The sequence below is a fragment of the Sylvia atricapilla genome, chromosome 1 (assembly GCF_009819655.1).
Source record: "Sylvia atricapilla isolate bSylAtr1 chromosome 1, bSylAtr1.pri, whole genome shotgun sequence".
NCBI lineage: Eukaryota > Metazoa > Chordata > Aves > Passeriformes > Sylviidae > Sylvia > Sylvia atricapilla.
The window spans coordinates 23,723,719-23,749,486 of record NC_089140.1 but is presented as its reverse complement, the minus strand read 5'-3'; the positions used below and the strand labels follow the sequence as shown (position 1 = coordinate 23,749,486).

Below are 25,768 nucleotides of genomic sequence, written 5' to 3'. Positions count from 1 at the left end.
ATATCTTGTATAGCTTATCCAAACCTACTGGCTTGCTATTAAGTTACTTTTCACAACTCTTTAGAAGTTCAATACTTCAAATGTTATGTGACTTTTTTTTAATTTTACTGCTCTACCGCTTACAGTGAGCACAACTAGTGGACTGGGTCATCACATAATAACATACTACAGAATGTTTAGGTTGATTACAGCACTAAAGTCTATATGAACAGCAATGGCTACAGCATCCAAAGAGAGTATTTGAAAGAAATGTACACATTCCATAATTGCTAACAACATTTTACTAGAAAGCTCTAGTACTTAAGAGATTAGATACTATTACATACTTGGAGGTTAAATATTAATATATAGTAAACATCAGTATATTAATTCTTACCTCTATTTGTTCCAAGGTGTCTTGCAGTTTTGAATTTAACTCACTATTGATGAGTGAAAAAAAAAAATGTTCAGAATAAAATTGCTGATTATATGAACTTTTCAGACCATTTCTTATTTCCAAAAACCCTGCTACAGAGCCACAATATAATAATTCATCATAAACCATTAGGTTGCTGTTGCTGTGTCAAACTAACACCATCACACCACTGCTATGTGGAAAGGCACATTATTCTAGGTTTATAATGCAGCAGTGTTAAGAGGGTCTAGACAAGATTCCATCCTGCTAGGATTTAACCAAGAATTCAAAGACATTCCCAACCCCCAAGAAAATCGCTCTAAATGTTTTGGTTTGGCACTGTGGTCTCAGCAGAATACAACCAGAAGGGTCAGGCCTGTCAAGTCTTTGCAAACTACAGTAATTTTTATTTGCTGCTCAGAAACCCCTTACAGAAATGCTATAGGTAAAAAAGAATTTAAGCCCTCTCAGAAAAATTTTTAAAGTTGGTATAAAAAGTTAACAAAATAGCTACCAGAAGAAAAACTACTTAGGACAGAGAAAGGCACCACTGCACCTTTGCAACAATCAGCTCTAAAAATTTCAGAACAACAGCAATTAAAAAAAAAGACAAAAAAAGACCACTATGTTTTTGTTTGGAAGGGTCAAAGCAACAAAGAAATAGGTAGGATATTCTCTTCTAGCAGAGAAAGCACAGTTTTCATTAAATAATCACCATATCTGATTTTAGACAACTTCCTTCTGTGCTGTCAATCTTCTCCTCAAGGGCCTACATTAATTATCAAAAGACAGATTCTAGCATCTCTGCTCAGACTCATCATTTATCTCTTCTCTATGCTTAAATGATACACCCATCACCCTCCTTTTTTGTTTCCATTAGATAAATTTGGTACAACACCCTCCAAAGAGAAGTGTAAATAGAAAAAACAGGCATCAAAAAGAACTGCCACTAAACACTAAAAAGAGTAGCCATTATTCCTTTATTGTTTCTCCACATGCAATGAACCTTCAAACAGAAGGACCTCCATAATAATTTGATGTTACTAAACCTCCTGCTGGAGTTTATGAGCATTTCCGGCTATTTCTTTTTTTTTTTAAAGCAATGGAAACATTAAGTCTTTCTAAGTTGGAAAGTGCAGATATTTGGATTAATTTCGGTTCTGAAAGCAATTTCTTCATGTCAACATGAAACTCTGCACTTGCTAATTTCATTGACAAGAATCAGAGTAAGTCATCCTGCAGAAGCCATCTTGCTATAGGCAAATTAATTCCAGAATACAAACTTCACATTAAAAACTCAGCTCAGGTATCTCTAGGCAGGAGGTTGCAGCACAGTTATAATTCACGTTAAGTTGAAACTTTACCTGCCAACATATTGCAACAGTTAGAAAACAATTATATAGTCTAAACATTGATTATGTGCTGTCATGACTCTGAAGACTCGTTAGTCATGGTAGAGGGAGGTGGGAAACTACAGAGGATACTTACGCTTTTATAACTGCCTCAATTTTACTTTTCTAAGCTAAAATTACTTTTCAATTAAAGTTTCTCTAGAGAATGAGAATCAATGATTACTATTTTATACCACTTACAAATAAAAACATACAGAAGCTGACATGTGCACAATGTCACCCTACCTTATACAACTGTAGTGTTTGAAAGTGCTGGCAGCTTTCTGGCATTCCAAGCACAGCTGAATAGCTCCTGGATAATCCTCTTCCTTAGGATAAAATACAATTGAAAGCTCATCTGAAGCAACAGTGCAAAACCCATTTTTGCTTGCATGCTTATGTATAAACATTAAGAATAAAATATTTTGCCTCTCCTCTTTGTCTATACAGTAAAGTTAAAGAGTAAGGGTCTACTGCAGCACTTAATGTGCAAGTATTTTAGAACTAGCAGCCTCTGAAAGCACTAGGTATTACATTACCTTATGCAAACAACTTGCTGTATTGTTTCCTTATCCATACATAAAAAAATACATCACAAAGTTTTTATTACAGAACAACTAACATCTTCCCAGTAGTCTAATCATGAGCATGGAAAGAGGTTAGTTTCGGCATTGGCAGGCTGCTCCCATAGTTTATAAAACATAAAAGGAGACAAGAAAGACTCCCAACATTACACCCAAATAAAGACTATTTAAATTGACACATCCATCTCATTAGAAATTAACTTAAATACAACTGACTCACAGAAGGCCTCAGGAAACAAAGAACACGCTATAGATCCATTAACCTAATATATAAGAAGAATATCAAATATGTAGACAGCTCAATCAGGAAGTATTATGAGGATGCCAGGACAAAACAAAAAACATACACAGAAAAATGTAAAACCCAAGTAACCCACCAACAAGATACCAGCATTGCCTCAGATATATCTATTATTTTTGTATTCTATTAGACATGAGACCAGAAAGAATCTTAGAAGAAGAGAAACCCTCTTTAATAGCTAAGAGGTTCTGGTTTTTGTCATAATTACATCTGTTATATTACACGCTTTAGAGAGCTCAAAAGCAAAGCTGTTACTGGAATTTCAGTCATTGATTGAAGAGTAAAAATGTGAGGGTAATTTATATTCAGCTATTATCATAGAGGAGTTTTTGAAATGAAATTGGTTTTAACAGCAACGTTCTAATGCAGATTGAATTTAACTAAAAAACACAAAAAAAAACCCCAAATACATTATCCATTAGACGAAAACAGAACAGTACACCGGTCTAAAAGGACTGCTGTATTTATAGCTTTTTACAGCTCTCTCCACTGGAAATCTGGTACTTGCTCTATTAAGTCTAACAAGGCTCAAATCAGAAAGCCCGCTTGCACAAGATGTGTTATGAATATGTTCCAGATGCAGCTCAGCCCTGTAAGCTACTGTAGCTTCATTCCAGGTCTTTTTTTAATTGGGAACCCTTTCAAAATGCTCTTCTGTAAGTGGCTACTAATAGCTCTCATACATATTCCAACCTACTAACTTCTTTGAGTACAGAAAATAAATAGGCCAGTAGCTGGGATAACTTACTGGAAGCAGACACTGAGCACAACTCTAAAACTGCACTCTGCCAAAAAACAGCAGTTCCAGCCCTCAAAAATCACTGACCAATTATGGTAATCAGACATTAGAGTCTGTGTGTAAAAGCAACACCCACACCTCCTCAGGACAACTTCTGCCAGTAGACAGGGAAGAGTTAATTTCCTGTGTAGCAAAATACAGCACAGAAATTAAAAGCTAATCATTGTACAGGGCTTACTGAGCAAAAAGCATTTATGCCACTGAAAATGAGTGCAGTTGTGCTTGGTAAAGAGTAAGAAAGTTTGCTGAGATGAGGTGACTTACTCAAAATGGAATTAAATTCACAGAATCTTGTAAGTTAAAACTATTAAGATTCAATTTCCAAATTTAATAACTGTGGATTGTCATCATGACGTTCCATCCAGTATTAGCTGTAAATATCTGGCAAACTTGCAAGTCAGACTTGTTACACTACACGTACTATAGCTGTCAGTAAAAACCTGAGGCTTTCTTTCATACAATTAATCACCTTAAGACAAGATCTTATTTTGCTCTGTGTAGTACCTACTGCATTTTTAGGCAGTATACATAATAGCATTAGAATTTTCACCGTCATGGCCTGCATGCTGCAATGTTTTCTACAATTGAATTAAAAAGCCAAGCCAATGAATAAGGACAGAAGGCTACTACATTTACAAACAAAATACCAAGTAGGTAGCCCATCTATAAATTTGTATAATAATATGTCAATAGAAATTCTTTATCCAGACCCAGCATATCAACAACCCGCTACATCTCTTTTCTTTTTTTTTCATCCAAATATCAAGCTAAAGAAAAGAGGTTTAAGTTGAGAGCAGGGGTTAAGTGAAGACCCCATAACATTTTTACTGAACTAACTCAAGTTTCAGTGTCCAGATCTAAAGGCAGGAATGAGTTTTCAATAGAAAACACTCTCCCCCAGCAGAGGGGCTATCTAATTTGATAAGAAATTTTTCTCAATTTCAAAGAATAAAAATAAAATTTCATCCCATGCATACACCAGGTTTGCAGGAGGAAAGGAAGGGACAAAATTAAGATGGCTGGCGAATGTAGACTTAGAATAGCTTCAAATTATACCAGTCTGGTAGGTACTTACCTCCAACATCTCACTCAAACGCACATCAGTCCTTTGCTAAAAAAAAAAAAAAGAAAAAAAAAAGCTAAAAAAATTCCAGTCATTACTAGGCAGAATTAAGAAAAATATTTATCACTGAAAAAAACCCCAACTACATACCAGTGTTTTTATTGTTCTCAGAGACTTTAGAAGTCCAATAAGCAACTGTCGTTTCCTCTGATTTGCAAGGAGCCCCAAACTAGTTTGCGTGAAGCCTTCCTTTGCTATATTCAGGTGTCTGCAAGGTAAAAATTAACATAACCTTTAACAATTTCTAAAATAAAACTTACTTCTAATCAATTCTTAACAAGTCCAACAAAATACATGGTAGAAAGTAAGATTATCAGCATTATTAGGAAATCTCAGAAAACAAGATTGTACCAACAGACTACTAAGAAAGTACACCCTCCCTTTTGCACTTGTCTCTGGACCAGTGGTATATCTCCAAAGCTTTCTGTTTCAAAGAGAACTCCCAATTGCAAAAAGAGAGAGCTGCAAGAGTTTGCAACTGTTTCAGTATCTCTAATTACCACTGCTAATAGCATTCAGCACATAAACAGGAAATATCATCAGCAAGCAAACTTTCTGGGTTTACAGATTTCCTGTTAAATGCTTCCCCACTTTCAATCTCTGCAGATCCTTAAGCAAGATACCTTCTTCCATTTGTGCAAATAACCGCTGCTAACTGAAGGCCACTCTGTAATGATGTAACACGTTCAAGTTCCTACAGAGACACAACAGGTTAAACAGATATACAAGTTAAACAAATATACAAGTTACACACCAGTGAAGACTACTCATTAGTAGATTTCTCTTGAGATGTTATAATGACTTTGTAGAGTTACTTTATATATTATTTGTTACATCATTTATATACACTAAGCACTGCAATGTAACATTAATACAAACTGTATTTTAAAATATAATTCTCTTTTGAAGATAAGACAGTTGAAATCTGTTTTCATTGCAGTGGGACCCTCTACATTTATATATTGCACATTTAGCCTAATAATTTCTTTACCATTAATGCATTACAACAGAATGATCAAAACTTGCGAGATAGAAGCACAGGACTTAATTTGCATTAATATGCAAGAGAGTAGTAAAACAACAAAAAAATATTTCACACAGCATTTTCTTGTTTAGAAGCACTTGTGTTCTACTGATTAATAGATGTCACATCATAATGAATGTTAATTATATCCTGTTGACTTTCAGCTGAGAACTCTTCAGCAGAGGTGACCTGAATTTAGCTTGATTTTGACTTAGTGAAGTGCCTAGCATAATCTCAACTCCTTGAAAAAAACAAATGTTTTAATATAACTACTAGGATTTCTTTTGTTAGAACAGCTCTGTAGAAAAGTGCATTCTTTCCCCAGGCTACAGAAAAAGAGAGGTGGGAGGGGGTTTAAATTCTATTTTAGTTTTTAATTCTGCTCATTATTTCAAAATTTATCGAGTGCTTTCCATGAGAAGGGAGATTTTCACTTTGAAAACTAATCTAATTCTAATGACAAGTAAAAGTGAGTTCAAAGTTCAGTTCAGTTTTAGATCAGCTCCTGGTCAGTCTCCAAATCACTAAGCTGCAACGTCCACCAAAACCTGCTCCTTTATGTTACCAGTGTTCCTTTGTATAAATGACAGCCCAGTTGCTGATATGCAAAATATTTTAAGAAAACAAATTCAAAGATTACCTTCCTCAATATTTACTTCTCTCTAAAAACATACTCGGCAAATACCAGAGCTATTCAAAAAGCCATTGTTCCCTTGTTCATGAGGAAACACATACAATAAGGAGCAACTCCACTGCAGTCCTGCCTCGTGCAAAAAGGCTCTGTAAAATCTGTCCTTTGAACACGACTGGAAAGAGAGAAATGGGGAGAGTATAGTCTAATATTTCCAAAAAGGAGTCTTCTGCCCAGCATTTAGGGCTGAATTAATTTTTTCTCTTCTGAAAAACAGTCTTTCACCCAGTCGTTGGTCCTAAAGCATGTCTTTTTTTCAACAACAGGAAAGTGTAAAACCCTTACCCTGTGTCTGTGCCATGCCTCTTGTGGCCACAGGAGTGCCTGTTAAACCAGTACTTCATAGTAGGCATGGGCTTCAAACCATGATATCCCTAAACTACACTTTGCACAGCAAAAATGTGCCCAGGAGATGTGTTCAACTGCATTGGTGGCTCTTGTAATGAATGATCTGTTACTGCAGTCGAACACCGAACTGGAGCTGCCATTACAAGTTGACACAGGACAGCAGGAGGTTCATTCCATGAATCAGTGGGAAAGTGAGACCTATAAGGCCCATCAGAAGTCTTCAGTAAGTCTACTGACAAGAATGACTGAACGGGCCTGTGCCCATGAGGAAAATTGAAGGATTATTGTCTTCATCAGACACAAATGCATTTCAAGAAAGTTTTTAAAAGATTTTTACTGGCACTATGTATTTTTTAACTGTCCCTTTGGAACATCTGAAAGCATCTCTACGTATAAAATGGGTGCACCTCACAAAGATGTCTGCAGCAAGAATATTAACATTACACAGCAATATGCAAGAACATTTGCTGCAGTTCCATTATGCAGTGAGAGGTTTTCCAAGCAAAAATGCTGGATTCAGAAAAAGCAGCACTCAAAACTGTCAATTTCAAACCTGCACAACAGTAAAATAATACCAGAAGATTTTTATACCAAACAATTACCCTTTCTCCCTCCCTCTTCTACATTATCTTGTGAAGATTCAACCACAGTAGCACTTATCAGCCTCCTTCTGCAATAGCCTCCCACATCACCCCTTTAACTAAATCTGAAACAATTTTACTCTTACAGACTTTTTCTTCCACCTGCTATTGCAGGAGATGACACAAGCTTCTTTTATGGTCACTTCTCTCCCCTCCACTGTTCTTTAAATAGCAGCACTCCTTTCACTAGGCAATGATGCCAGAAAACAGACGGCAACCTCATTAAGGCTGGATGCACTGGCCATTAGAACAAGCAAACAAAAGATGTTGAGTCCTTTGGATAAGAGGAAAGTAATTGCAGCTCCACGACATGTACCACAGGTTAATATCCAGGAAACCATCTTTGTTCCTCTGCACTCTCTCCAGCTTCTTACCCAAAATAAGAATAATAATCACCAGTATAACAACGGTGGTGTAAGGTGCCGAACACAAACAGAAGTATTCACCACAGAATCATTCTCAGACTAACTTAATAACAACCACGATTTTCACTTTGCAGAACTGTTTGAACAGTACTCCTGGGCACATGGTGTGACTTTTGGGGATTCTGTGCATGAACATGAGCTGGACTTGATGACCCTAGTGGGTCCCTTCCAACACTACATATTATGTGACTGTGATTCTCAAAACTGCCTGAAATTAGTGGCAGTTAAGTGATCTTAAGAAAGATCACTACAGCTTTCTCTTATGGAATAAGGTGTGACACCACTCCTAAATAGGGACACTAAAGCAGCTCCTGTTCCAAGCCCATTACAGGTATTAGCCAAGCCTGTGAATTAATGAATTCTGAATTGTTCAGAAAGACTTGTAAAATGACCATACGTCAAAACCCTTATCACCTTAAGGACTTTAAACTCAATACACTGTTGGTTTTCACTATAAAGACAGAGCCTCAGCATACAAAAATAGCTGGTTCCAACCAGGCACTACAAATTACTATAATGACACAGCTGCAGCATTATAAAAGCACAAAATTGAACAGTTTATTCTTGAAAAGTAAGTGTTAGTTGTCTTACCTCAACATATGCAGGCTGTTTCTCAAGGATTAAGTCTGCAACTTTCTTAGATACCTTAAAAAGAAGAACACTCCATGTGATACGTAGCAATTTCAATTAAGTAGGCCATACCCATACTAAAGTTCTACAATTCTGTGTTTTTCTATCATTAAGTTCTGCATTTTTCAAATTTATTAATAAATATTCCACAACAACATTTTAAAAAATTGTAAAAATTATGATCAGCTTTCCTTAGCACCAAGATAAGAGAAACATTCACGATTCCATCTAGCAATTAGTGGGCATTTTAAGACTACTTGCTCAACTCTCCGCTTGTTAACGAACGTGCTAGAAAAGTAAATAGAAATAATTTGGGACTCTGCAAGTGTTTACATTCTGCTCATGCTATTGCTAGAGTACAAATTTAAGCCAACCATACAGCATGGTGTGCTGGCTTGGGCTGAGGTATTCAATTTTCTCCAAAGTACCTGGTATGGGGCTGTTTTGGACCTGGGCTGAAAGCAGTTTTGAAAGCACAGAGGTGCTTCAGTTGAGCAGTGCCTGCAGAGAAATCAAGGCCTATTCTACTCCTCGAACCACCTCACCAGCAAGTGGGCTGGGAGTGCACAAACCTTTGAGAGGGGACATAGCTGAGACAGCTGATCCCAACTGACCCATAGGATATCCTAAATATATGGTGTCATGATCAGCATATACAGCTGTGGGGAGAAGGAAGGGAAGGATGCTCAAAGCTATAGCATTTGTCTTCACAAATAACTGCTACACATGATAGAGCCCTGCTCTCCTGCAGAAGGCTAAACAGCTGCCTGCCCATGAAAAGCAGTGAATTAATTAATTTGCTTTTGTTTTACCTATCTTTTAGCTATTTCTTCTGCATTATCTACCTTTTCTCAACCCATGAGCTTTTTCACTTTTACTTCTCCTGCTCTCCCCCTCGTCCACAGGAGTGGAGGAGTAAAAGGCTGCATGATACATCATCGCCATCTACAGTTAAACCTCAATATGTTTAAAATAAGGACACCTACCTCTGAGACTGATACTGCATGAAATTAAAACTATGTCAAAATTAATATGCACCCTCTACACATTATACCCTTTCTTTAAAACACAGAATATGTATATTTTAAATTTTTCTCCACTGCTCTGAGTATAATTCTAAGTAGAATGCTCCTGAGACCTGCTGTCTGTATTGAATTTAAAAACTGGGAACTGCTACTTTAATCAATCTCTTGTCCACAAACACAGAAACTTAAAAGAAATACAACAGTAATAGTCCTATAAATGCCAGCTTGAGAATAGTGTATTTAGTTTTGTTTTTCATAGGGGACTAAAAATATTTAAGGAATGGTTTCAAACATGGAAAAGAAATTATTGGTATATTCTTTTGGGGGAACAATACTCCCAGAAATGGAAATAAAATAAAACTGGCTATGACAGTCAGCCCCCAAAACACTACTGGCAAAGAGAAACAATGAGGTTTTTGTAAGCTTGACTGCTTAGGCAAACAGCACAAAGTTGAGCTCTTCAATCAGCATTCCTGTAACAAACTTATATTGGCTCTACCAGCTCAATTCCCATCCTCTAGAAGAGCACTTGTACATAAATGGTCTTTGAAATATTCCAATGTCATCAGCAGGCAATGTGGACAAGGGGCATATATACCCAGCTATGCTCTCCTCCTTCCTTATCAAAAGCAGTCCAGAACCACATAGCAATTTAACAATTTTTCAGTTGTTCTTAACCTTTTCGTTGTTCCATAACTAATAAAGCTTTCCTCTGCAGACAACAAACCAACCACTCCAGAGCGAGGTGGGGTCAGGATAGGATATTATCAAGCCAAATGCTACACAAGCCTACATGACCCAGGGGCTCTTTGTTCACTCCGTAGTCTATACGCTGTGAAATTTTCACCCTCTTTTTTCCACACATTCTTCATTCTAGTCCTGTACCTGTTAAAAAAACCTTAGGACATGGATATACCTGCTAGTTATTCAATGCTCTAGTACAAACTTAACAGTTTTAAGACTGTTTTTAACACCGTTAAGCAATGTTCAAGCAGTACACATGAATAAAAGATACACTTCCTTTTAGTTTTTACACTACTTTTGTTTTGCACGTTCTCAGTTACCTTTAACTAATAACAATCTCAACATTGACAAGCACCTGCCACAGGCACTTTTTTTCTTTCACAGAACTTAGTGATACTACGTTTCTTTCTGAGGTTCCAAGCTATTCTCTCAGATTATTTTTTCAGAGGAGTAATATTATCCCCAGTTACTTAATTTATTTCCAAACTGTCACATCCCTTTTGGCATCCTCCACACAATTGTGCTGTGCTAAGTCTTGGAATCCTGCATTACAACAGCTAGTACTGAATGTGATCATGGTCATCAATGCTTGCCAATGTTTGCTGAAGGGACAATTTTCTCTTTCCTAATCACATCAGTAAGAAGTATTTCATCTCCTGAAGAAAAAACAACATAGCTAAGGATATTAGACTACTAATTAAAATGAAGTCTAGCAGACATACAACTAAAAAGCCTTTCTAATTCAAATTGTCCGTACCAAGATGGTTACAAATCAAAGTTGTTATTATACATATATTAAAAAATGTTTGAGCAAGTTAGGATCCCTCCAGTGGAATGGACAACTAATGAGCAAACTACAGAAAGTAAGTCTATAGTGACCCTGAAAACAACAGGATGACCAAGATTAGCTGTGCAAAAGCAGATAGTAACAGTCAGTGAGAAGTGGAAGATCAGAGCTCTACCTGTAATTCACACTCACGTAAGTTAGAGAAATTTCGAAGTTGCTAATTATCTCCAATTTACAATTTAGTATTGTAAATTCCTCTACCAGCTGTAGGTACAAATACTGAGTGAAAAATGCAGTATTTTTGAAATGCAGAGGTATTGTGTGATATGTCAACAGGTTTCTTGAATTCTCTAATAATCTATGCACCATTAAAATATTTTTAGGATTGAACTAACAACATACAATATTCTGCAGTTTTGTCTTCAATGAAAGACAGTAATGTTCTTTAAGGCAAACAGTTCTCTAAATGACTCATCATAAGACAAATGGATAAGAACTGAGACAAAAGAAGAAAACAGGTAACAGTCTCTCACGCTCTACCTGAAAATATGACATAAGGACATGAAATGCAGCATATAAAACATCCTAGCACCTTGGCACATGCCCAAGGAGGAAATAATTCCTACCTATCCCTGAAACACATTCTGATGAGATTAAGAAAGAAAGAAGCAAGGATAAATCCTGTCTGAGGGCAATGGTGAGGGCAGAACTGGGCACATGTTTCTTGTCAAAAGTTTTGGCTTTGAGAGCTTTTACCTGTTTGTATTCTAAAACAAAGACAGATCTGGCCATATTTACTGGAAGCCTTGTGCTCAGTTCTCTCCCCTATTATTCATTAGCTGCGTGCACTTTCCAGTTCAAATATTGCAGCAGCAGCTATGCCCTGAAACTACTCCCCCAGCTTCAGGCAGTTCCCATCCTGCCAGCAAAAAATGGCCAAGACATTGGTAACACATATTAGGTTTATGCAGCACATCTCAGTAAAGTTGTCTCAGTCTTGGGAGCACTTCCTTGCAAAATAGGGTCACCACCAGATGTCCTCTTCAAATGTTAAAAAACACCACCACCACCCAAACAAACACAAAAAAATTACTACCTCTCACTCACTTCAAAGTTCTTTCCTTATAAATCTTCGTGAGAAATATGGAATATTCATTTCCTCAACTTCTCACTAATTTTTCACAAAACTTCATAGGTATAACATGGGGAAAGTAGTCTACGGCAGAAGACGCTTTACATACTGTTAAAAATGCAAAATTCTCCTATACATTTCATTTATTTGAAGACACGAGTTAGGATTATTGCTTCTCTTTTACTTGCAGATACTTTTCAAATGCCACAGTTAATAAATTTGTTTCCTGTACCATGCTATTCATCTCAAAAGAGTAATGGAACAAGAATTAATACATGAATAGAAAATTTCAAAGTCTGCAACGTAACAAGCACCTTTCAGATGCTACAACTTCAATTTTTCCTTATTCCTCATTACATTTCATTTGATTTATTACACGATGACTCTGTATCAGTGTTCACTAAAAACCCGTGTGAACAACTAGCCAATTGGCAAACAAAAAGTAAGAGAAAATAGCATCTTCGAGGAGAGAGTAGTAAAAAACATTTATGTCTAATATTGCCAGAATTCCCTCAAAGAGATACTACTCCACTACTCAGCACTGTGTTGAACATTACAAGATAAACATTCAAAAAGTCAAGTTTCTAAAAAAATAGTTAGCACATTTGCTCTTTGTTACTTCCATGATTTCTTCTTATTATATAATTTAGTGATGATTTTCCACTATAAAGGCACATAACATGATATTAAAAAAAAAAAACTTAGTATCTAATGTGTTAAGAAATCAAATATTTTTCAGTTACACTTCTTGCTAGACTTACAGACAAGACAATGAATTTTGTAAGGGTACAGAGGAAAAAACTTTACTTACAGCAGCTTGCTGTTGTTTTAGTTTGTCTCTGTACTCTTCCAGTTCTTGAAGACTAAGTACTGGAGGAAGCCTCTGCATTTAAACAATAAATTAAAATCAGTGAGAAATTAAAATTGTTAACTCACATATAGTATTAGCTAGGCAATCAGCTTCATCAAATAAACATTCCTATGGCTTCTGTAATCTAATCTGCAGAATTAATCCATTTTTTTCAAATGACAGATACTGAAATCAATTAGTGTAAAGATATAGAACATATGATCATAATTGCCTCATATACTATTATAATTACCTCAAAGTTACCTTGTTTTACATCATATATGCATACACACAACCACTCAATCACAGAAATTATTGTCTCAGTTTATTAAAAAAAGACACAAAATACAGAACAGATTTGTTTCCCCAGCTATCTTGACCTTTTCAACACAGTTTAAATTACAAAATACCTGTTAGCACATTCCACTACATTAAAAGAAGAGATTATATACTGAATATATGCACCAATACTCTATGCTAGACTCTCAACTGCAAGATGACATAGAGGAATACACTGTTGTATTAATGCAAGATCTAAGAAATAAAAATAGCACATTGAAACAAGCATACTTTTGGTCTTCATTTTTTGTTACGTTACCATTTTATCTTTTACGATGACAGCTTACCTCTAACTCATATTTCACAATATCAAAGGAGTCATTGGAAAAATAAACTTCTTCAATGCTGTTAATTATTTCCTGTTGTGCCTGAGGATCAGTTGGTTCTTCATGTACTTCTCTGAGCTCCTCCTGCACAAAACAAAGAAGAATTTCCATAATGTCCACACATCATAGTAAGAACAATGTTTTAACAAAACAAACATCTTTCAAAAGCCACTTCCAACATTAGCACAAGAAGCAATGGCAAAATTGAGAAAGACCAGTACACTGTGGCTTGTACTTCCTATTAGGGAGAGCAAGACATTTAAAACTTTTCAAAAAACATTGTGCAGACTTCAACGTTGCAGCCTAATTAAGCGCTTACTCATTGATAATTTACAGCACCAAGTGCATGTTGAGTCTCGTTTTTTCATTCTTAATTATAGAAATTCTCATAATAAACTAAAAATATACTCGCAGACTATTTCTCCAGATGAAGAAAAAACTGCACAAAACAAATAAAACCTACATTTTTAAAAACAGAAGAATCCTCTTTGTAAATAACAGGGAGACAGTGTCTCTACAAATGCATAACTTTTCAGCTCAGCCCTCACATTCACTGAAATAAAAGTCATGCCATTAAACACTTGATTTCTACAGGTAAAACCAAGACAGATCTGCCTTCTTTGCATAAGACTACCATCTCTCTCCTCGCTGTCTTGATCTCCTCTGGAAGGTCTCCCAACAACCCAGATGCTTCCAGAGGCTGAAGCAAACCAGACTCAGCCTGAACCTCCTTTTCCTCTGCTGCACTGGACACTGCAAGCAATACTGGCCCTCTCCCAAATGTCATTCCCGCAAAAAGAATGAAAATTCCTTTATCAGATACTCAAAAGGGAGACGTATTAGAATATTCTTTAATCAAAACTAAAGATAAAGTTGCTTGATAATGAAATTAAACTCTGGTGAAGCAGTCCAGCAGATTGAAGAGTCCCATAATGACCCTGAGCCTCCTAGGAGTGCTGAATTGTTCCAGTGGGGCAAGGTGCTGGTATTTTCATCACAAAGACCCCAAAGGTTTATTTCACCAGCTTGTGGTATCCAATTTTAAATTAAATGACTGAACAACCATTAATTTGCTTATTTTGCGTGTCAGCTAAGATCAATATGTAGACGTTCCAAGGCAAAGTGACACAATACACAGCAAGGTGCTGTTTCTCTGTGCAGTAAGAGGGAACCAAAGGGTCATAAGTAGGTGGTTTGGAAGAGCATCAGAGAAGCCACTGCACCTCTGAAATACTTCTCACAAGAAAAAAAGAAGGGAAAAAAGGAAAAGAAGAAAAAGGTGGGGCGATGGGGAAATAAAAAGCAACGATTCTGATACAGAGAAAAGCGGGTTCCATATGTAACTCGTGCCCCTGAGCGGCCACAAGCGAGGCTGAAGGAAGGCCCTGGGCAATGCCACAGGCGGTGCTGCGGGCCAGGCTGCAGCCAGGAGGCTAAAGCTGTGATGGGGCAGTGGGGAATGGGAGAAAGACCATCGAGGAGGCAGCAGGGAACAGGGAAAGCCACCTTCTCCCGCCCCGAGGGGCGCCAGGTGCCTCCCATCTGCGTCTGAAACCCCTGGTGCAGTCACTGCCATCAGCACAGGTGAATACACCAACCCAAGCCCAACCAGAGAAAGGACATGGACTGCACTGACAGACCGACGGGAGCAAGGAAATAATACAGTTATATCATTATATATCTGTAATGGTAATTTTATAATGTACACCCCACTGTAAATCAGTTTCACATCTTACACTACATTGAATTTTAGCTATATGAAACGAAAATAAAAATTATCCAAGACAGGCAACAGGGTCCACTGAACCACTGCAAACAGAATAACTGAATTTATCATCCAGTATTTGCCTACAAGTTCCTGCATGGCTGTTTCCTAAAAGAAAAGAAGATGAAAAACTAACCAAATGCTTAGGAAATGCTTAAGATTATTTGAAATTCTGGACTACTGATATCTTGTCATGTTGGTGAAAAAATACCTCAATCAGTGGTGACTTACATCTGCTAAAGATGCATTAAGAAAGCCATTACGGACATATATTCTGTATTTGATGTTGGCAGTGCCTAGGAAAATTGCTAAGAAACCATTTTATCCTGTCTCAGATCACTCACTTTGAAAAACACTACCCAGGAAAATATATATTGAATGACAATTTTTTTCTTGTTCATTTTTTCTAGAAAATCAGTCTAGTTAGAACAACTCTCTAGGATAAATTTTAGGTCCCACACAAATTTTATTATCTGAAACCAAACTTTCTGCCAGGATAACCTGCAGCTTTCAACACATCATGCACCAGTAGTTTGAGTAACCAACATAGTGAAGGCCAATTTATTCACTCACCACTAAAGGAGGCAACCACCCCTAATTTATTTGCTGATATTCCATTTTCCTCATCCTTTCAATTAGATACACAAAAACAATTTTACTATACAGAAATAAACCTGTAGTTTCAGAGGTCTTGGCAAAGGGCTGGTTTAACTCTGTGGACTTGGTACTCACACACTTAGTGGAAGGAAAGAGAGAAGCGCTATTAAATCCCTCAAGGTATTTTTCCACCTCAAAACCTGTCTAGCTATGGCCATATAAGTATCCTCCTTAAAAAGAAAAAAAAGTCAGCATTAAACGACATTTAACATTTTATGTTGAATCAGTATTTCCAAGTGCTATTCTGAACAGAAAAACCTGTCCAAAATTGTGAGAGCAGGAGTCTCATGACAGTACCCTTGCGGAGAACTGTGCCATTCCTAAACTGAATCAGTAAGATACACAGGAGGTCAGGAAGAGCAGCATATCAGCATATTGGCAAGGTGGACCCACAATATTCACTTCAATCTACCTGTCCAGGTTAACACACATGTTCAGCAATAGAAACTCTCCAATCAGTAATGGGCCAACCCAGCCTGCTAAGATACTGTTTCATAGGCTACTCATTTTTCCAAAGTTTTATTCAGCAAGAGGCTTCACCTCCCACCTAAAACTCTTGTCATTTTTTTCCCCCCAGTACTTCGGGATCATACTTTCATGGAAAAACAATTTATCCTAGGTTACCATTAGTGCAACCTTCAGCAGCAGGCATCTCTCATTATGCCACCTAAACAGAACAGTGAAAGACAGCATCTAGGAAGGAAAAGAAAGAAGGAAAAAGAAGCCTGACAGCTTTGCATTCTCAAAGAAGCCATTGCTAAATAAAACAGTGCTTGTATCCACACACATCTTGCACCATTTTGTCCTTCTGTTCTATGAAAATAGGAGTTTACAGTCTAGAAGCCTGTGGCAATTCCTTGAAATGTATTTTAGAAGAGTCACCTCATTGCAGACTCATGAAATGCAGTTCAACAAGTTTTAGATGTCTACCCAGCTATTTCCCAGTGCATCACACTCCCACTCTCCTTGTATGTTATGCTGCCTGTACCAGTAGAACCACTATTGCTCTGTTGAATGAAGCATTACTGGTAATAAGTAGAAGCAAACACCTTCTACATTTCAGTCACCATCACCTAAAAGACTGGGAAGTGAAGACATTGAAAAATGTTAACTGATACTACTCAGACTAAAAAAAAAACTAAACAGTTTCTAAGCTACTTAAAAGCTGAAGCTAAGCAACAGTCTATGCACTTTTATCCAGAGATTACCAGGGGCCAAGTCTGTGCTATAGTAATTTGGACATAGCCTCCCTTTCTGTCATGAGCCAAAAACACATCAATGAATATGCTTCTGATTTATAGCCCTCCATTCTGAACATGGATAACACCATTGCTAAAAGCTAATCCTAAATACCAGGATGAGGGTCGTGCTCAACAGATTCAATCAGCAGGTATACTGCAACACTGCATGACTGTGAAATAAAAGAAGTATCAAAGCATTTATATATGTATCTGTATACACACATGCAAATACAATCTTTCAACTTTATCCATATACAAAGATATATTCAGAGATTGTATTTGTCTTATAATCACAGAATACACCGAGTTTGAAGGGTATCAAACAAGTATCATCACAAGTATCATCAAGTCTTTCTCCTGGTCCTGCACAGGACCATCCCCAAAATTCACACCATATGCCTGAGAACATTGTCCAAATGCTTGAATTCTGTCAGCTTGGAGCTGTGACCACTTCTCTGGAGAGCTGTTCCAGTGCTCAACCACCCTTGGGTGAAAAAACTTTATCTATTATCTAATCTAATGTATGTATTATAATATATTATACTTTATTATACTATAATAGAACAGTATATATTTCATATCACAATATACATATATAACTATATATAATATATAATTATCTAATGTATCTCTATGTACTTTGTATAATGATTACTGTCTATAACACCATAAAATACAACGTATAACTGTGTCTATAAATTTATTTTGCTTTTCCTCCCTGCCCCTCCCTTCCCCAGCAAGGGAAGGCAGTACCACAGCAAACTTTGTGGCATTCCCTATCTTTCATACAAAAATGCCAGAACCTCTTTTTCATCTTTCCTTGTTCAATATGTATAGACAATACTTATTAAAAAGCTCTCACTCTACCAAAACAAACATTATACTTTGAAAAGAACTTTCCTGATGGAGAGAACAACAAAGCTTATCCACAGAATACATCTTAGCCCCACTACCACTTAAATGCACTCCTGAAAAGCACTCAGTTACTGCTGGGAAAATAGAAACCGACATTCCTACATCTATAGGAAAACATTAAAAGAAATCTCAGTGTTATTTACCATGATAAGCTCCAAAGTCAAATAATATTCATATATTGCATATGAGCTGATAATCATGAAAATAAACAAATTCAAAGTCAACTCACCATTAATCCAACACTCTTGAATTTAAGCATGCAGAATACTTACCTCAGCCTTTTGTGACAGAATCTGCTAAACAAAACTGTTACTAGCTTGGGAAACAACAACAGAATAGTTCAAAAAGAATTCATTTCCCTGGGTAATCAGGGTATGCCAATGAAGTAAGGTATCTCAGTTAAAACAGATATTATGTCCTTCTACACATGACTTTCTCTTCTAGATATATTAGAATTGTCCAAGAATCATCAGAGAATTATCAGAGAATGATGTAAGGGATCCTGAAGATCATCTAGTTCCAGCTCTCCTGTCATGGGCACCTTTCTCTAGACCAGGTTGCTCAGAGCTCCATCCAAGCTGGCCTTGAACACTGTCAGGGATGGGGCATCGACAACTTCTCTGGGCAAGCTGTTATATCCAACCTTGCAGTTCAGATTTGGCTTCTATACAGGCTTTATCACAGACTCAAACTATTATACACTTACTTCCTACTGAGATACTTGCCTGTGAGAGTGAGTTGGCTGCATGAGTCTGTATCAACAAGGAGTAAAGCAAGTTTGCTGGTGATTTGCCTTCATATGATAAAAAACTAAAATTTTTAAAAATACTTGCAGAACTTATTGGAGTTAACATGAGTGTATACACTCAGGTACTCACTAAAACATCCAAATACCTAACAATTTCATTGCCTAAAAATAAAAACCTGAGGACTACCGTCATCACTTCATCATGCTGGCTAGTCAGCAAATCAACAACTTTCAGATATAAAGACCCAAAAGAATTTTGCTGGGTTTGCCCTCATGGGGATGGAATGTCAGCATATTCTTCTTCCTGTCCTCCATATTTCCCATTTGACATCCAAACTAGTGTGATAGTCCCTCATCTCAAAAACCATGGGTTTGTACCTAACAAACAAACTGGATTAGCTAACCAATGGCTTGTGCTTTTACCAGTAACTCATACTGGCCCTAATTCATGCTGACCCTGAAGCCTTTTATTCTGTATACTTTTGTATAGCTTTAATGCAGCTTTTGAAGTTTTCAGTAACATTTGACCTAGATCAGTCAGGAGATACTAATTTAAATGTGGAAGCGTGACAGTGAAAGTGCAGCATCATAACCATTCTGTCATCAAAACAGCTTGAGACTTTCATGATTCAAAAGGTAAATAAAAGGAGTTATTGTTACCCACTGTAGACTTATCAGACATATAACATCAAACCATTACAGAATGGAAGTCCAGCCAAGATACCCTACATCTACTCTTATCTGGAGAGACAACTTGGCAAAAGACAGTTTGAAACTGGGTGCTCAGGGAGTGGCAGGAATCTGCAATTGTGAAATCTAAGCCATGGAGATGTGACAGTTTTTTCAACATTGATGCAACCTGAATACTTTGGCTCTTTGATATCAACATATTGGTCACTGTTTAACAAAGTATAATGTACCAATTCAGAGATTCTTACTCGACTTTCTAAATATACAGCAATGCTAATTCTCTGATCTGCCTCAGCACAAGCAACATACTACACACTACTTATATAGAGACAAAGAAACACAAGGGGTCTTTTGGTTTGATTTTTTTACCTATTGTAAAATAGGTTATCTAAATTCAAGTCAGTAATTTAGGTATCTTATTGGTTAAAGGCAAAGACCAAATTCATAGGAACTAATAGACAACCAGAGAAGTCTTGGGAATCCTCCCCTCAGATCAACAGGATATAAGCAATAGTCAATTATTGTGACGATTGTTCCCTCACACACAGATTACTCAGCATGACTTGTGAGATGACAGTGAGCTGGCTTCATTTAAATAGTAAGACCCACAAAAATACCAAAAACTATTGATATTATAAAGGCATAACTTTTAAAGTAGAACATGAAGTTAATTATATATGCTGAAGATTAAAATGATGAAATTACAAAATATACTTACAGCACCAAAACCATGAAGAAACTAAATGTTAAGACTAGAAATATACAGGCCATCCACGCAGCATCTACTTTCCAAAGTAAAACTAAAACCAGGCATTTTTTCTTTTTCCTTCTTTTTATTATTAATGCCAGCAAGAAACCTAAATAATATTGAGATCAGCATCCAGTAACAACTGAAAAGTTTCAAGAAAAGAAGTTCATGCAAATTCATTTGGATCTGTTGAACTGATTTGTCTCACAGCTCTTAATTCTTTCATTAAAACACTTTCTAAAAGATTTTCAGCAAGAAATAAAACTGAAAGAAACAACAACAAACCCGGTGTTAAGAAAAAAAAAAAGACACAACTAAGTGTCATTTAACTATAAAATGAAAAACTAAAACCAAAGGGAGTGGGAGGGGAGGGAAGCTGTACCATACCTTAGTAGGAATCCGAAAGCTTTCGATAGGACTGAGGTCATTAACACTCTCCTGAGGACTTCTTAGACCCTTTAAAAGAATTTTAATAATCAGTTAAGTTTGATTCCTTTATATATCTTGCAATCAAGTCTTAGCTGATGTTGAATAGATATCTACAGGTCCCTTAATAAATACTCTGACATGTAGCTGGAAGGCTAAGGCCTCATTCTAGAAAAATATAAGCAAGACCACTGGTATATAAATTATGCTACTCAAACATCTAAGCATTTCCAGTTTTATGCTGCAATATGCACCTTTTCAGTACAGTTCACTAACGTTTTCTTTATAAAACTCACTCACATCCTCCTGTCAATGTCCAGATGTTATCTTAAATTTTAGAACAAGCCTGGGTCCAAATAACATTTCAAACACACTTTGTTCCACTAGCTTAATGATTTAATGGAATCAAATAACTGAATTCAAGTTAGGCACCACCTACTCTACAGTAAGATAATTTCTGCTTGATGGCATATTTTTCTACCTAACATATTCCCCTTTTAGGACTGCCTTTCCCTACGTGTAACTGAGCTGAAAAGGTTGCCTAATCCACCTTAGCTGCTTTATATAATTATTATTCCTTAAAACACATACAGCCACACAAATAGCATGTACGATTGTTGAATATCAAACATACTCACAATTTTCATAGAAAGGTTTGGGTTAGAAGGAATCTAAAGACCAGTAATTCCTAGCCTTCCACCTTCCACTAGATCAGACTGCCCAGGGCCCCATCCAACCTGGCCTTGAACACCTCCAGGGATGAAGCATCCACAACTTCTCCTAACAACCTGAAACAGCATGTCACCATTTCATGCAGCATTACCACAGAACAGGCTGCTTGTTATACTCCCTGCCAGCTCCCTAGGCAGAAATGAATCTACACATTCAAGTTTCAGATATGGTCCTGACTCCAGCTTCCCTTGAGACTTCAGGGTGTTCCTGTGAGTCACAAGTTTCAGTTAGACTTCCTTCCCGCTCTTGTGATCGATGTTAACAGTGTTTTTTCCAAGCCCCTCTCTGGCCCTGGGTATCTATATTTCTAAAAGAACCTATGCAAGTGGTATGTTAGTTTATAGTGAGAAAGTTTGTATTCATTCTTTGAAACTGACAAAGTGTTGTACATCATTTCAGTGGTAAGTACTACATTTCACAACTGTTTCATCTTCCCAAGATGCAAAGCCTCTCCATTTCGGTTCTGATTCTCAGATTTTGTTGCCCATCATTTCATCTCCCTCTGCAGCTGCCACCATCAAAGCTGACTCATCTCTACGCACCAGAAATACAGTGTAAGAAACAAGCAAAGCAACAGCTACAGTTTCTCATACGTCACACAAAATCTTCCCCAAGTCCTCTCAAAAATATGCAGTTCTAGTGACTTATCTCCAGAACAAATAAAAGGTTTCACTTATCAAATGGTAAATGGAACCTAATCTTTCCGAATGACTGAAAATTGCCTAAGTTTTATCATTTGCAGAAAATATCATCTCCACACTGGGCAGGCTACCCAGCACTCCTTCTAGTCAAGCTGAAAATGAATCATGTACGCTTTTACTGAAGCAGAACAGAGTATTATTTTGGCAATTCCACTTTCACACAAGTGTTTATTTTTAAGCCCAGCCTCCTGCACAAGGATTACAACTCTGAGGCCATAGTTTTAGGAAAAAAAAAAAAAAAGGCTCTGACTTTTCCATGATTTTCTACAACTATCTAGAATATCTAATGTGGGCAACACAAGTGATTTTTTCAAGTTCTCCAATTGGACACAGATAAACAGGCTTCTTTTCAGGGGTGTCTTATGTATGTGAATAACTGGAATGTTCTGCTGATACACTTCCTTGAAAGGACTCTAAGGCTTAGAAATGTTGGTCCAAATGTAGGCTTAGATCTACATAATCCTGGAAATAACTGGTTCAAGTGGCACACTGCAGTGGGCTGACAGACACACACCGAGTGCTCCGGCACATATTCACTATGTGCCCACCCAAACAACGTCCCTGGCACCTCCTCAGCCTCGCCGCCCTTTGGACCAAAAGCATATGCTGCCAGACAAAGCCATGTTGCAGAACCACACTCCAACGCTCAAAATTACATGTCAAAAAAAGCAAACTGACACGGGCCCGCCCTGTCATCTTCGACAACGATTTCTCTGTTGTGACAGGAGCTACGCGTTGGCACCTGCGCACGCTTCCATTTCTCGGCGTAAAGAGAAAAACAAGGTGGATGCGTGTGCAGCGAGAGCTCACACGCCCCAAGCCTTTCCTCCCCGGGCAGGGCAGAGGGCGATACCCGCGCCCCGGCGGCTCTCCGGAGTGCCCGGGCACGGCGGCGCCGAGGAGAGCCCGGGACGGCCGCGGCGGTACCCCGCCGCCCCCCGAGAAGAGCCGCTCACCTGGCGGGTCATCAGCGACTTGATCTTCTGCATGACGGCCCCGCCGCCGCCCCGACTGCGCTCAGCGGCCGCGCAGGGAGCCGGCCCACGGCGGAGCCATGTTGTGCGCCACCTGACCGCGCCCGCCCGCGGCTCCCTGGGAGCGGTAGTTCCGCGCCGCCCGGCCCGACTACAAATCCCGGCAGCGCCGGCGGCAGGGTGGGCCCGGGCTGCCCCGGCACCGAGCGGGGGGTGCGCCTCTGTAGATTTGGAAGCGGTCAGCCCACAAGACAAGAGTCTCTGTCTTCGGAGACAAGCTGGAGCGTTCGTGTAGATGCGCAGAATTTCCTGCTTGTCACGGGTTATTTCGGGCATTACGCACAGAGCGCGCCTGGCCTGTTCACAGGGGATGGATGTGGCTTTGCGTCGCCAAAACAGGCTTGGGGCACTCTGTTTAGTTTTATCGATAGCAGCTTAAAAACACACACAGATACAACCAAAAAAAAACCACACGCCAAAACCCACCGGATGGCTTTTCAAATCTGCTTTATATCAGCACAAGTAAATCATCTATCCTACACTCTTTGCTTAGTGGAGACAGGAGTCGACGCTGAGACTGCCGGCACATCCACTGTGGCCTGGCTGTCCCTTTAGAAAAAGGGTGGGTTTTTTCCTTCTGGAGTGCACGGAGGTCAGCTCCGCCTGTTTCCTGATCCCGCTGGCGACTCTGAGCGCCCCAGCTGCCGGGGTGTTGTTTCAGGGCAGGGCAGGCAAGAGCAGGTGTCTTTGGAACGACACGCTGACAAAGGAGGGGCAGGCCGATGATCCCTCCCTGCTTTCTTCAGCAGGAGCTCATTACTTAGTACATGGTAGCAGGAGCTACCATGGGGAATATCGTGTAATTGTTTCGTGGAAAACCTCTAACAAGTTTAGCACATAACAAAGTTACTTCTCATTGATAAAATAACTGAAATTTTCAGAATGTTGGTGCTGCAAATAGTGCTCCTTTAATGCAGTTGCTTCTATCCAAAAGAAGGGAGGTTTGATTTGTATTAAGTCTAGATACCATTTAACAACTAGCGCAAGCTACAATTCTACAGAAAAATAAATCCATTTTTCAAGTGCATGACATTTGTTTGAGTTCTTGTAAGAACTTCCAGTATATTAATGACATCAAGAATATATTCAAATGCTGAAATGACAGGACACAATTGCAAAACGTAACTGTGCTCATCTGTTCCTTTTTATTATCATTATTTTCTCTACCCATATGGGGCATTTAAAGTGCCAATGCAGGTTTTATTCCAGTACTAAAGGCCCCATCATTTCAGTTAGAACTTAGTTAGTACCTATGACCAGTATTTTATTACCTGGTGAAATCAAGTGTAATGATTTCTAATTTAGCTTTTATGAAGGGCTGCAATTTGATATATCAAGCCTACAGTTAGGTGGATTAAGCAGGTTATAAACAACAACATTTAAGTGGGCAGGACAATGGAGCCAGAAAGCTTTTGGGAATATGTGAAATACCCTCTTCATCTACTGACATATGTGGGGCGGTGATATTATTTCTGGTGGGACCACTTCTGCCTCATTAACCTGGAATAAGCCTTGTGTTTCTTATATTGGACCTGGAAGCACGTGGATGTTTTCATCTCTCTTTAACTAAGGTAAAAATTGAGTGTTCAGCCCTTCTAATGGGGGCTTAGCACCTTGCTGTACCCCTGCTCCTAGCACACAGTGAGGGGGATGCAGTTCCTTCCTACCAGTTGCCCCTGCACAAAGCAGGATACAGTCTAGCCTAGTATTTGTTAATCGATAATAGGCTATCTAAGTGTTGTTTAGTGAAAAACATTGTGTGGTTTTGTATGGGTAAACCATCTCTGTCACTACTAATATTTGCTGTTGCAAACTGTCACTGCACAGCTCTGGAAGGGTTCGTCCATTTTGCTGCTGATTTGTATGGTGAGTGACAGCTTTGGACAAAATCCAAACCCTACATTAATATTAAACTGATGTAAGTTAATGGAGAAGAAACAATAATCAGCAGTTAACAACTGTAGTAAGCTGCCCACTCTAGCCATGGGATTTTCATTTCAAAAGTGTCTCAGAGACACTTGACATTGCATGTTGTTTAGAGAAAGGGAATTAGTTCTTTGCTGAGGTATAGAAAAAAGGAAAGGAAAAAAAATACAGAAAAGTTATGGGCTTGCAAATGCTAAGAAAAAAATAGTAAGGCTCTTTAACAGCTGTTTAATGGGTTTCTTGTAACAGAAAATGAGAGGCTGTCATTAGAAAAGTTTTGAAAAAATATTCTGAATACTAATTTTCGTTTGAAATAAGCATGTAGCATCACAGTATTTTTTATGAAACTGTAACTAAAGGAAGTTAATAACTGTATAACCTGTTCACTTGGTGCATTTACTTTCTTCTGTTAATTAATGTACTTTGTATTGTGTGCCCCATTTATTACATTCTGTGTCATATTTGCTGTGACTGCCAGGAAGGGTTATGATAAAATCAGAGGCAATGAAGATGGGTCCTCATCTAACAGGTGCTCCACTCCCTTTGTTCTTTGTATACACATATTCAAATCACATAAGGCGAGCGACAGGATAGGACCTGTTAACTCATTGCTGATTTCCCTAGCAAATAA

At 38.1% G+C, this 25,768-nt stretch overlaps 1 protein-coding gene across 2 annotated transcripts in view; it reads right to left on the bottom strand.

Annotated features, from left to right (window-relative positions):
- VPS50 (VPS50 subunit of EARP/GARPII complex) overlaps positions 1–23,258 on the bottom strand; it is a 77,341-nt gene extending 54,083 nt beyond the window's left edge. For both annotated transcript variants that reach the window (XM_066317320.1, XM_066317330.1), the window contains exons 1-10: positions 23,134–23,258; positions 20,706–20,774; positions 13,516–13,638; positions 12,851–12,922; positions 8,313–8,366; positions 5,216–5,286; positions 4,683–4,800; positions 4,545–4,580; positions 2,032–2,114; positions 377–419 (exon numbers count right to left, since the gene is read on the bottom strand). In XM_066317320.1, coding sequence (XP_066173417.1) covers positions 377–419; positions 2,032–2,114; positions 4,545–4,580; positions 4,683–4,800; positions 5,216–5,286; positions 8,313–8,366; positions 12,851–12,922; positions 13,516–13,638; positions 20,706–20,774; positions 23,134–23,166 — 702 coding nt within the window. In that variant the 5' untranslated portion in view covers positions 23,167–23,258. The remainder of the gene's footprint in view (positions 1–376; positions 420–2,031; positions 2,115–4,544; positions 4,581–4,682; positions 4,801–5,215; positions 5,287–8,312; positions 8,367–12,850; positions 12,923–13,515; positions 13,639–20,705; positions 20,775–23,133) is intronic.
- Between the last annotated feature and the right edge of the window lie 2,510 nt (positions 23,259–25,768).